The sequence below is a fragment of the Camelus bactrianus genome, chromosome 17 (assembly GCF_048773025.1).
Source record: "Camelus bactrianus isolate YW-2024 breed Bactrian camel chromosome 17, ASM4877302v1, whole genome shotgun sequence".
Taxonomy (NCBI): domain Eukaryota; kingdom Metazoa; phylum Chordata; class Mammalia; order Artiodactyla; family Camelidae; genus Camelus; species Camelus bactrianus.
The window spans coordinates 12679794-12693551 of NC_133555.1; the positions used below are offsets into that span (position 1 = coordinate 12679794).

The 13758-nt window shown below is 36.3% G+C and overlaps 1 protein-coding gene across 3 annotated transcripts in view; it reads right to left on the reverse strand.

The window, feature by feature from the left end:
• The window catches only part of CNTN6 (contactin 6), a 256106-nt gene that overhangs the window by 98356 nt on the left and 143992 nt on the right, over positions 1-13758 (reverse strand). For all 3 annotated transcript variants that reach the window (XM_010970580.3, XM_074344451.1, XM_074344452.1), the window contains one exon: positions 5189-5284. In XM_010970580.3, the coding sequence (XP_010968882.1) occupies positions 5189-5284 (96 nt within the window). The remainder of the gene's footprint in view (positions 1-5188; positions 5285-13758) is intronic.

A 13758-nucleotide genomic window follows, 5' to 3' on the forward strand; every position in this document is an offset into this window, starting at 1 on the left:
CTTTGCTCATGTTGTTCCCACTGCCCAAACTGCCTTTTCTCAATGTCTCACTCACTCCTTTAGTTCTCTTCTCAAATGTCTATGAAAGCTTCTTTTACTTTTGAATATATAAGAGCAACATCCATCACTCCTGTTCCCTTTATTTTTCTCCATGGCTTTTATTATCATCTGCTGTATTTTTAAAATCATACTTGTTTACTGTGAGGCTTGTGGAACTAAGGACATTGTTGCTTTTACTCCGCCATATTCCTAAAACTTAATAAAATGAGCAGCACTTGGTAAGTACACAGTAAATATTTGTTGAGTTAATACATAGTACAAATTCAATAATTATGGTTATTATTATTATTATTATTATTATTATTATTATTATTATTATTATTATTATTATTATTATTATTCCAACAGGCAACTATTGGTCCTATCTGCCTTTTACACATTTAAGCGACATTCAAGAGTCACATTGTCACTGCCAATTTGACCTGCCCACTAAGACAACACCACTGTCATTTACTCCAGAAACAGCCCAAAACAACAAACTAATTGGGAGGAAAGGGATATGAAAATTTAGCATGTTTTCTAAATGTAATTTTCCTCTTTATTATCTAACACAGTTTTCAGACTTTACTGGGAATGATTTTCAATTTTAAGTTGAATTGTCAACATTTTTATTGACACAAATACAATTGCTACGCTCAAACAACAGTGCTATCTTTCTAGTATGGACATAGATGCTCCAAACTACTGGCATAGATTCAGCTGTTCTACAAACCTAAAAGATGTATCTGAGGAGAGAATGGAACATTTCCTTTAAAATGGATTTTAAACCCATGATTTTTATGAGCTCAGGATTGAGAGTTTTATATCCAGACAATAAAGGGAAAGAATGCACTTTACTTTCCATATGATGAATCTATTATTTCACAGTGAAGGTGATTTTAATTATTTTAGACAACATGTACCATTTCTACGCTCTGTCTTTTTAAACATATTTTCATGTGAGGCCAGGCTCGCTCACTGCACTCATGAAGATCGATTGACTGCTTATTTTCATATTCATCCAATAGCTTTGGCTCCAAGGGTTTTATGTTCACTTCAGAAGTTTAGAGGAAACTCTGCCTTCAGTCCTGTTGCAGATGGCTTGTGCAGAATCTTTGTTACAAGTGGCTGAGGCTCTATGCAAAAGCTCACCCTTGCAGTGAGTGAGAGCTCAAAGTGCAGAGATCTCTCTACATCACATTTTGAAGTCCATCTCAAGGCTCAGTGCTCCCTCCCCCATTTGAATTAGTAAAATAAATATTATATTGCTTCTTTTTGTCACATAAACCTGTGTGTGGAGGAATGACCTTAAAACTCTCCAGAAACATATTGGAGGAAAAAAAAAGGTCTTCATTTAGCCGACTACTAAATTTTAGTTCTGCCCGACACCAAGAAGCCAATTAGGAGAATTGTATTTTTCTGAGATGGGTATCCAAATTAAAAATAAGAACTATAATAGATAATGGAAGGGATTGTTAAATATAGGGTGAAGATCAGGGAAGTCATAAACTACCAATGAAAAAGTTGAGGAGAAGGAAAAGTGATGTCTAATGGGAAATGAAGTGTTTCAATCCAATGTGCATTTTAGCCTTCTCTGTGTTCCTTCCATAAAACTTGCAGTGAAACTTACATTTCTCTGAAATCTTTTTGAGTTATGTATTTTAGGATGATGAAAAAGAAGGATGAGTCTGGCTCTACTGGCATAGATTCAGTCACATTCACAGAGCTTATCTCTGGTTAGGAAATAGGATTAAGGAAGAAAATATACTTCTCTCCTTAGCATGTAGAGAATGGTTCCTGTTTTGTTTCCAAATATCACATTTCTAAGAGACACAGCAGAACGTGCCAGTTTTGTGTTCTGGCGTTATTGCCCAGGTTCCTTTTCTTCTCCACTGTGGGTACCTTTATCCTAGAATAACCTTTGTCTGTAAACATCCTTCCCAGAAGAGGAGTACATCTGCATCTGCATTTGTGGTTACTCTAAAAATTGTTTAGGAAGCATCTGCAGGAATGTCTGCTCTGGAGTCTGATCTCCTTTGGTTTATTGGAAAGGAAGGCCATCCATATAACAGCGCCTGTTCAGTTTGGTTTATGCTGATTATTCTATTTCACTGAGTTGTGACCAATCATTTGTGCGGGAAGTCCATTTACACATGTTTTTTTCTTTTGTTTTGGTCCTGGAGCTATTCTTTGCAGGGTAAGTGCATAGGATTCCACCTAGTTGATTTTTTTTTTCACTCTCTTATAGTTTTTTGTTTTTTAAAATATGAAATACACTGAAATGTATTTGATAGGCCTGCCTTGTTAAGAAAAAAAATTGCAAGTTTTTTGTGAATACACTACAGAGAAAGCATGAAGAATTTAGGATGTTCTGATAATATCAAGTTTAATAAATGATTTCTCCCCTGTTACTGAACTACTTGTGAGACTCATTGCTGCTGACTGGGTATATAGAAAAAGGCAACAGAACCAAACTGTCCAAAAAATGATGGAAGCATTTCAGACTTTCTGGTCTTCTATCACTGTGGAGTCTACAGTACTTTTCTTTATAAGGAGCTGTGTTAATATTTACAGTGAGTGTTTTTCACATATTAGATATAAAAATAGCTAGACCATGCAAACATTTTCTCCATCCTGCCCTGCTAACCCTATCTACACCAATTAATATACTTCTCGGGTGTGTCTTTCTGACTGCCGAGTGCATGAGCAAACATGGAGCCCTTGAAGAGATGGAAATAGAGGAGGGAACAGTTTTTGGAAAGTATACTATGGTTGATAGTATACTAAAATAAACCCCCTTTGACCCCTGCCCACCATCTGAGTGTGGTGTGACTTATGAATATGGTGAGACGTCTCCTTCACAATTACATTAGATTAGATGGCACAGTTAAAGTGACTTTATCTTTGGTGGAGCTTACCAAATCAGGTGAGCCCTTTATGGGATGGGATGCTTCTTGGCTAGAGAGATTTGAAGTATTAGAGGGAATTGATGCAAAGGAAATTCTCCGTTGCTGATTTTAAAGATGGAGGTGCATGTGGCAAGGAGTGTGGGCAGCTTTTATAAGATAAGAATGGCCCTTGACAGCTGGCCAGAAAGGAAATGGGGACCTTGGTCCTAGTACTGTAAGGAACTGAATTTAGCCAACCACCTGAATGCATTTAGAAGTAGATTCTTCCTCAGACTCTCCAGGAAAAAAAAAAATCCCATCTAGTTATGACCTTGATTACATATAATTACAAAGACAAATTACAGACAAATACAGAAAATTTCTGTCTCTAGAGCTGGCCCACTTTAAACCAGTGGTCTACTAATCCAGTTTATAGGTTATCTGACCTATATGTTCCTCTTCTTTCTTGAGGTCTTTCTTCACACAGTTCACCCTCACAAGAAGGTGAAGCAGGAAAAAGAAGAATAAGGAATTGTTTTAATGAGCCAATTAAAGACAATCTAAGGGCTGCCTTTTAAAAATACATAACATTCATTTGCAAATATTTTTACTCTACACTACATTTCTGTTTTTCCTATTTAGAGTAAACAAAGTGGAAAATAATCTTCACTTCTGTCAAGTCTCTTTGACCAATGCCAGAGCATAAAATGACACAGCCTGACAGCAAAAACAAATATGATTTGCATATCTTGTCATCTTAGATTATGGTCCTGAAAAATAATTTTCTTATGGTTAAAAAAACAAGCACCATCAAATTTTTGTGTGCTCTGGAATAATATTTTATCTCAGATAGTGTTGAAAGCATTGTAACTCTTCCCTAATATTTCAAGTGAGCATAATGACATACCACTCTGTAATAATAGTGAATAAAAATATTGTTAACTTCTAATTAGTTTTTTTTCTTTTTGTGTCAGCATTTCACAAGATTGTATAAAAATGAAAGTAATGGAAGAAATATTTTCAAGATTTTGAAGGATCATAAATAAGGTTTGGTTTAATATTAGAAGAAGAGTTGCTTGCATTTTATTTTAAATATTTGTTTTATCTGTTTCCAAAAATTCTCCCATTCCAGAGTGCAAATCAACTGTAGCAGAGGCAGTGGTGATTAAGAGCTTCTTAGGGTCTGGGAGCCAGACTGCCTGGACTTGACCATCGGCTTCCCTGCCTACCAGCTGCATGACCTTGGAGCATTACTTAACCTCTCTGTACCTCAGTGTTCTCATCTGTAAAACAGTAAGCATTATAGTATCTCCCTCATACTGTTGTTGTATAGATTTAAAAAGTTAAGAGTGTTTAGATCTGTACTATGCAAGTACTTGCCATTATTATTAAGCTAGCTGTAATATAGTCAGTATGATATTGGATTGTACTAAATAAAATGACTTTGTGGATATTTTATACTGACTCCTTCAGGTTCACTGTTGGTTGAGAAACTACCAAACTATACCAAACTGTATGGAATTAGAGAAAATGCAACCCCAAGTGGTTAAGAATCAGTGGGTGGTTTAGATCTCTGGCAATAGGCTAATTCACTGGCCCATCTCCAGATTCTACCAAAGTGGAGAATTGCATTTACTGGTTGATTTTCACCATTGCTAGGGGATATTTTGATTCAGTGCCGTCCAAGGTTTTCTTCCAATTAAGGGGTAACTTCCCTCTTCTAATAATTAATATGAAGTTGCCAAACAGAGTGCTGGAATTTACTTCTCCATAGAGCCCGATAATAAAAATAAAATAACAATCTTAGCTTTATTTTTTAAATAAAATATTAGCCATTACATTAATCAGTTTACATTCATTAGCTCATTTAACATTCACAACAATAGTACGATATAGGTATCAGTGTCTCTATTTTACAGGTGAGGAAACCAAGCTTAAAAGGTTAAAAAAATTGTCCCTTGTATTTCAAGGTGACAAGCACCAGATTATGACTGTTTGACTACAAAGTCCCATTGCTCTCACATGTGTATAGTGTCATGCTGCACCTCTTTAAGGACATATCTGTTGAATGGCTGATTGAAGAAGTATTTTTAAAAGAAAATATTTGGATTAAGACGGTTTGGATACAACAGGATAACCAGAAGAACTTTCATTGTCCCTTAGATTTGAAGAAGGGCTACCATTGGCTTTAAGTCCTGATGTGCCTACTTTATTCTTCCAGTGATCCATTAATGGTGTGACCCAAAGTAGCCCCATCATACCTCCAAAGTGTGGCGGTGGGCCACAAAGAAGCACCACACCTTGACCTTCTCGGACGGACACTGTGCTTCTTGTTTTAGTTTCAAAGTCTTCAATATCTTGAACAACAAAGAAAAGCAGGTTACAAACTAGTTATTTTGCAGGAAAAAAAAATTTTGAGAAGTTTCAACTTACTGTTAACAGTAATGAACTCTCACGCTTGTCTGACCAGAAGATTTAGTTGATTATCAATTGATATACACTGATTATATGTCTCAAGATTTTGTCTTTCTTTCCTTCTGTCAGTTTAATACAATTAAACAGAGTATATGATAAAGACATTTGTTAACATAACTCATTTTCTGTTTACTTTTATTCTCCCAGGCAGCCTGTAGGCCAACAGGAAATTTTTTAAACTCAGCATATATTTACTTTTCCTGCCCAAAGAAGGTGCAATTTTTAAAAGGTATGTAGCAAATTTTCTACAGTCTTTAGTATCTTAGATTAATGGTAACCATTTTGATGTGTGGATGAAGTCTGTGAGAATTTAGCATGGAATATTGTGAGGGAAAGGGCTTTAGGTGGCTGAACCAATGAGAAGAAAGGTATATTTTCTAATTACTCTTGATCTGCTCCTTCACAAAGCAACTTCATGGTCTTATTTGGAATGTTGTCACTTCCCACAATACAAAAGAATCTTAGACATTCAGTGTTGGAAGAGATTTTGCTAGCTATCTTGTTAACCCTTCCATCTGAGCTATAAATCTTTCAACATTCCTGGAAAAGAGTCACCCAGCCTCCAGGAAGGGCTAAATTGTGTAACTTCTCTGAACCTTAGTTTCTTCACCCATAAAATTCCTTTATTTATTCTTTCAGTAATTTAACAAATTTATATCGGATCTCTACTAAAAATTAGGAAGCGTATTAAGGGCAGAAGATATATTGGTAAATAAAGCTGTCATGTACTTTGCCCTTATTGTGCTTACAATATATTTAATAGGAAAGGTAGAAGATTAACGGAGGGGAAATGTGTGTGTGTATACACACACATATATAATTTATATATGTATATAAAAAATATATATATATAAAATTTTCACATTGTGCTAAGTGTTGTGGGGTGGAGACTGCTAGTTGTCTTCCAAAATCTACTTTCCTTTCCATAGTAATAGATTTATAAAACAAATACTATATCTTTTCTAACCAGAGGATACATTTCCCAGACATATTTGCAGCTAAATATGGTAAACAGAAACTTCTTACCTATTTTGAAACTTCCACCTATTATGTTTGAGAGGAAATATCCAAACAAAAGTTGATGTTCTCCACATACTAACCTACCCTTACCACCATCTAGATTGCCAAGGACATGAGAGGTCTTATTGGAGATAAAAGACCATTAGCCTCAGTATTTGAATGACTGCTGGAGCAGAACCACAGCTGATATTGAACACCCACTTTGGACTACTATATTAGATATAAGTAAATGTCTATGTTGTTTGAGTCATTTTGGGGGTCTCTTTGTTACAAGTTTAACTTTTTACCCTAACTAAGATATCCTGTGAAGGAAAAAAACAGTGCAGATCTGATGGATGAGAGAAAAAGATAGCCATTCAATGATGATATGCAACAGGGAAAGAATCCCTTGCAGAAAGAAAAGCAGGACTGAAAACCTAGATGTGAAAAATGGCAGGAGAGTTTCACGATATTGAAAGGAAGCACATATTGGGCAAGGTTTTATGAGACTGCAGTAGTAATGAGGACATTATGAGCTATTATATTACATTCAGATCATAGTAAAAATACAAAGGGAGTACATGGAAACAACTTAATAATATATCAATGCAAAAGTTGACTAATATCTGGAATATTCATAAATGGCATGCCATCAGTGATTACAGAAAATGTACTAAATTAAGGGGAATACAGTATAGCTCAGTGGTGGAGCAGATGCTTAGCATACATAAGGTCCTGGGTTCAATCTCCAGGACCTTCATTTAAAAATAAGTAAATAAATAAGTAAAACTAATTACCTCCTCCTCTAAAAAAAAATAATTAAAAAATATACTAAATCTAAAAAATGGACCTAGAAAGTTATTGGAAAGGAAGTCATACAGTTAAGTTAAAAAAAATGCTTAATATGATAATAACTCATTATGGAAGTAAAAAGTAAAACCTAAATATGAGCATCTCTTTAAATTGGTGTGGAGAAAATTATAGAGTGATTTTTTTTTCACATTGGTTATCTCAGTGGACTGAATGGTAGATGTAGAAGTGGAGATTATTACATTTTTTACTGACACCTCTCTTTACCTTTTAAAATACTATAAAAATTATGAATTGGGTGTGCTTTTTTAAGGTTTGCTTAATTTTAATTAGTGTACTGTGCTATAATTGCAGTAAATTATTGGTGTGAATTAGAGGAATTAAAGAGTTATATTTTGGATATCTTAAATATGTATTATCCATGAACTATCTAAGTGGCAGTATCATGTAAGCTATGAAATATCCCTGCACTCAGAGAAGAGGCAAGGTTCAGATTTACAAGAGTAGAATTTGTCACCATACAAATAGAATTCAAAGCCATGGGAATGGATGTAATCCACATAGGATGACTCAAATTTTTGGTATAAGCGATTTGTAAATAGTCATCTAGGATTAAAGCCTGAAAATCGTCAATATTTACAGTTAGAATAGAAGACTATGGGGAAAGAAAGAGAAGGGAGGGAGGGAGGGAGGGAGGGAGGAAGAGAGACAGAGAAATACAAAGAATGTAGAAAGCAGCATCTAAGACATGGGATAAGATGTGGACAGAGAATTTTACTGGATTAGACAATATGAAAGTCACATGTGATCTTGATAAGAGAAGTTTCACTGGAGTTACAGGGATGAAGCCAAAGTGATCTGAGGAGTAAATAATAGATAGTGGATTAGGTCATGGAGATCACAGGCATGTAAACTCTTTATAGTTGGCTATGAATGGGAGGTAAAATTGAGGGAGAACAGGAGAGGGTTTGGAGAGTGAGGGAACTAAAATGATGTAAATGATCAAGTAAAGAAAGAGGTTGTTGATTTAGGACACAAATTAGGGTGAAGTCTGTGAAAAGCCAGCAGAGTGGTAGCCAGAGCCCTCATAGAAGGACTGACCTCAGTAAGACAGCAAAAGTCAAGACAAAGGTATATGTGCTGATAGACAAAGACTGCAGAGCTGTGAGTTGGTTACATGGCAAAGTTTTTGGTAGTCGTTTCAAATTTCTCAGTGAAACTGATAGGAGAGTGCTGGGTGGATCATTTGTAGAGGTAGAATATGCAATGAACATACCTACTTAGCAGCATTGTCATAGGGGTTCACTAACATAATGAGTTTAAAGTATGTAGCATACAGCCTGGAATACAGTAGGTCCTCTTGTTATGTGGTAATTACTATGATTATGACATACCAAGCAATTAGGGCATACCGTTACATTTTCCTCTGACCAATTCAACGTTCATATACACTAATGTACAAATACAAGTTGAAATAACACACTTCTAATAAAATAATTTCTAGATGGATGATTCAATTTATAGATTCAAAACATCCACATTGTTTATCTCTCCAAATAATAGTATTTCCCTTTCTTTTACACATTGCTTACTGCTCATGAAAAGTAAAAGAGTTCAGTAAAATAAATGCACTAGATCCAACACATAAGTTAAATAACTCAGACACACACACACGTGCACACACACACTCTCTCTCTCTACTTTTAATAATGAAAATATTTGTCCAAGATAGACTCTACTTACTCCCAACTAAACCCCTTCCCCTTCCTCTTTAGTGGTCATTAGCTTTATACCTGCTTAGGATCTGGAGCACCTTATGTATTTCTTCTAGAGGATTTTTAACCAAATATGCCCCTTTTCCTCTTTAGCCATAAGGAGAGATCAAATCAGCCTGGCACCGTTGATGTAAACTATTGCCGTGTCTTGAGTTTGCACCATTGTACACGTGACTCAATAAGAATCACACTAACAAACTGTATTTAAAACTAAAAATCAATATAGAACTCATTGTTTCTATTTCTAGCAGTAATAACAGGTGAGCAGCTTAAGGGTTTTTTCCCCTTACTGTTATTATTGAAAGGTCCCATTAAATTGTCATGACTTTTTAATGGTCACAAAAACAAAAACTGTAGCAAAGGAGTAGTGAGAAATTGAATGATTCTATGAAATTAACAAGCTTTTTATTAAATTCTCTCAGTGTCACATTGTCAGTGTTCCATGCTCACAGTAACATCAATCATGTTTTCAGTATTAATCAGAAGCCATTATAACACACTGTTGATAAGGCCATGGATCCTTTAATATATTCTGTGTTCACTTCCACTTAAATAGCATCTGCCTGTAACGTAATTTCTCCATGCCTTTTATGATTACAATGGGGTTTCTATTAGCTGACATGAAAGGAAATCAACTTTTTTCAAAAGTCGCACAAGCTCTATTAGCAATCAAAACATAGTCATTTGAAAATAGTACTGGCTCACAGGTTTTAATTAATAATTCAGATGTTAAAACTGTTTAATAGCACATAGAAGATAGAGAAGATATAATTTTGCCTTATTTAAATTAGATGCCATCTTTGTGAATCTACTTTGAACAAGATCTGTTTCAAGTATTCAACCTGTATTTGAACAGGTACCTCTCTGCTAGCCAGAAACCTGATATAATGGATTATTTTAAAGCAAAATTCACTGAATTAGGTAGACATACAAGCATCCAATGACATTTTCTTTGCTCTGTAATGCCTTTAAAGACTCTAGATTTATTCTTCTATAAGGAGAGGCCAGAGAGAACCGCTCTTTTCTATTTTTGTCCTATCCATTTTTGCTTAAGAGAAACATAGCTTGGCGTGAGATTGTTCCCTGAGACGGTCTCAAATTCTATAATATTTGGAGAAATTCCCGCAAACCACAAAGGTGACCTGCCCAGGCTGTCCTTGTGCTCAAGGTACAAGTCCTGCTGTGCTGGTTGCTATTAAAGACCCCAATTGTCGAGGTTGCTCTCATTAAGCCATTCTGATGACCAGGAATTATCGGATCCTGTGGTTTTATTGCTGGTTTTGGAGGAAGCATTTGGCAGGAGCATAAGCAAAAATGCAGTCACAAACAAGGCTCTGTTCCAAAGGCCAGCGGGAAATGCCTGAGAATGGCCCATAAAATGAGCTTTAAAGAATTACTGGGCCATATGCTCTCTCCTGGAGCAACCAAGGTACAGTGGAGGGACAAGGGCCACCAAAATGTACTTAAAATTAAGTCCAAGCAATGCTAAGTATTGCAATGCCTAATTGTAAGGAGAATACATCTTTGCAGCTGCCACGTGTAGGAATGAATCTCAGCCCAATTAAAGCGAGAAAACTGTGTAGTTGCTGCCAAGGCCTGAGGATCACAATCAGAGGATGTGCTTGGCGGTGCCAACCCGTCACAGAAGGAGACCAGTGGTTTGCCAACTCTCATAAGCTGGGAAGAAGACTGTGGGTATCCAGAGTTTATTGACCCTGACCAAGAGAACAGCACCTGAAAAGGCAGGGATGGGAAAAAATATTCACCAGGAAAACGTCCATGCTTCAAGTAGGACATAATGTAGTTGAGTTGTTCACATATAAGTCATACTATTAACTGAATCTTTCCTCATTTGCTAGTATGCATTATTTTATTTTAATGTTAAATATTCTTTTTCTTTTTCATATATCAAGAATAACCATTATGTGCCAGACACACAGTGAAGCAGTTTCATTGAATCCTCATCATCAGTGACCCTGGAATGTAGGTATCAACGTCACATTCATTTAACAAAGGAGGGTACTGAGATGCATAGAGGATCAGCAACTGACTGAAGAAGAACTGAAAAGGAGATAGTCTGGTTCCAGGGCTCACACTGTCAAACATGATGCTATTCCAGATGTTAACTGGGATCTCCCTGCCACTTACAACGTATAAAATTGGCATAAACTGCCACTCTATGTTCAAACAAACACATACAAAAGCTCAACGCCTTTCCAAAGAGTTCTACAAATTCCTAAGTTGGTGTGGGAGTGCTGTAGGTTTTAGAAATAGCTTCCTTTCTGATATCGTCACACCTCTGGATCCTTTTTTTCCCCCCTCTCCAGGTGTAGTTCTTGATTTATCTCCACCCTTTTGTCCCTGCAGACAAGGAACTCAGCCACTTATCTTCACCTACATACCCCTCCTACACACACACACAAATATGAAGCACCACCAATACCATACTTTGTGCCTGTAGTCAATCTTAGGGATTTAATAAGATGTGACCCAAATACCTTAAAATCAGATATTAGATATTTAATTCTTAAATGACCTTTAGCCCTTCTCTTCTGTTGCTTTTATCTGTTCTCTTTCTTCTACAACAACCTCACTACAGTCTTCTCTTTGAAGAGTGAGGGAAACCAAAATCTTCCCACTTTCCTCTGCACAGAAGTTTACCGCCCTCCAGCTCCTACTACCACACTAAGAAATTGATGGATCTGCCCTCGTTCACACAGCTTGTAATTAAAGGAAATAAAATATAATTCTTCATATCATAGCTCTAGAGGGCATTTGCTTAACCACTAGGCTTAACTGCCTAACTAGTGCTTCACCCAAGATAGAGACCATATGATCTGCCCCCAGACCCAAGATGATGCTCATTTTCTCTTTCCTCACCTCAAAAGCAATTTAATTTATGTGTTTCTTTGAGGACATTAAATCTGATTTTAAATTCTATAAGATTTCTTTCACCCTGCTCCTGGCTTTCCACCAGTCAAATACTATTTTCCCCCTTTGCAGATCCTTTTGAAGAAGTCTCAGCGTTGAAAGCTTTTGCTAGAGTAAACAGGACTGAGGATACTTGCTCACCTTCGGGATGCAGTTCCCACATTGCAGGTACGTGCTTTGTTTTGGCCTACGGCAAAAATGTCTTGCTGGGTGAGGAGAAGCTGATACCCTGCCCAGTGAAAGGGAAATGGTAAAAGATACAAAGGATAATTCTGTAGTTTTGCATTAGTCTTGCAGAATTCCCAGATAAAGTATATGTAACTTTTGAAATTAAAACACTCTTCATGCATCTCAAGATATTATAGTGAGGTAATTCTGAATTCATATCTCCATCAGTTTTCCCCTTCAAAGAGGATGACTCATGGAGAATGCCAAAATTGTTCATGTTACTGTTCTGTATTTCTTGGGTGGTTTTGAATAAGCTGAAGTTCTTGGTGTTGTAATTAATTTTCCCAGGCCTTTATTAAGTGTCATACAAAAATAACTCTACTTAGACCAGTTTCATTTTCCACCATCATTTTCAAGATGCTATATATTTAGTTACAGAGTTTGTGACATTATTATGCTTCCTGTCACAACTCAATAACATAACATGACATAACCTAATAAAGCACAATGCTATTGTCAAACTCTGTAAAAGAGGCAATAGCTAAGTCTTGATATTAGACATAAATTTGAAGTGGTAATATGCAAGCAGGAAGTAAAGAGGTATTTTTTTTTAACATTTTTTATTGATTTATAATCGTTTTACAATGTTGTGTCAAATTCCAGTGTTCAGCACAATTTTTCAGTTATTCATGGACATATACACACTCATTGTCACATTTTTTTCTCTGTGAGTTATCATAACATTTTGTGTATATTTCCCTGTGCTGTACAGTGTAGTCTATTCTACAATTTTGAAATCCCAGTCTGTCCCTTCCCACCCTCCACTCTCCTGGTAACCACAAGTCTGTATTCTCTGTCTGTGAGTCTATTTCTGTCCTTTATTTACGCTTTGTTTTTGTTTGTTTGTTTGTTTTTGTTTTTGTTTTTTAGATTCCACATATGAGCGATCTCATATGGTATTTTTCTTTCTCTTTCTGGCTTACTTCACTTAGAATGACATTCTCCAGGAGCATCCATGTTGCTGCAAACGGCATTATGTTGTCGGTTTTTATGGCTGAGTAGTATTCCATTGTATAAATGTACCACCTCTTCTTTATCCAGTCACCTGTTGATGGACATTTAGGCTGTTTCCATGTTTTGGCTATTGTAAATAGTGCTGCTATGAACATTGGGGTGCAGGTGTCATCCTGAAGTAGATTTCCTTCTGGATACAAGCCCAGGAGTGGGATTCCTGGGTCATATGGTAAGTCTATTCCTAGTCTTTTGAGGAATCTCCACACTGTTTTCCATAGTGGCTGCACCAAACTGCATTCCCACCAGCAGTGTAGGAGGGTTCCCCTTTCTCCACAGCCTCTCCAGCATTTGTCATTTGTGGATTTTTGAATGACGGCCATTCTGACTGGTGTGAGGTGATACCTCATTGTAGTTTTGATTTGCATTTCTCTGATAATTAGTGATATTGAGCATTTTTTCATGTGCTTTTTGATCATCTGTATGTCTTCCTTGGAGAATTTCTTGTTTAGGTCTTCTGCCCATTTTTGGATTGGGTTGTTTATTTTTTTCTGATTGAGCTGCTTATATATTCTGGAGATCAAGCCTTTGTCGGTTTCACTTGCAAAAATTTTCTCCCATTCCGTAGGTTTTCTTCTTGTTTTATTTCTGGTTTCCTTTGC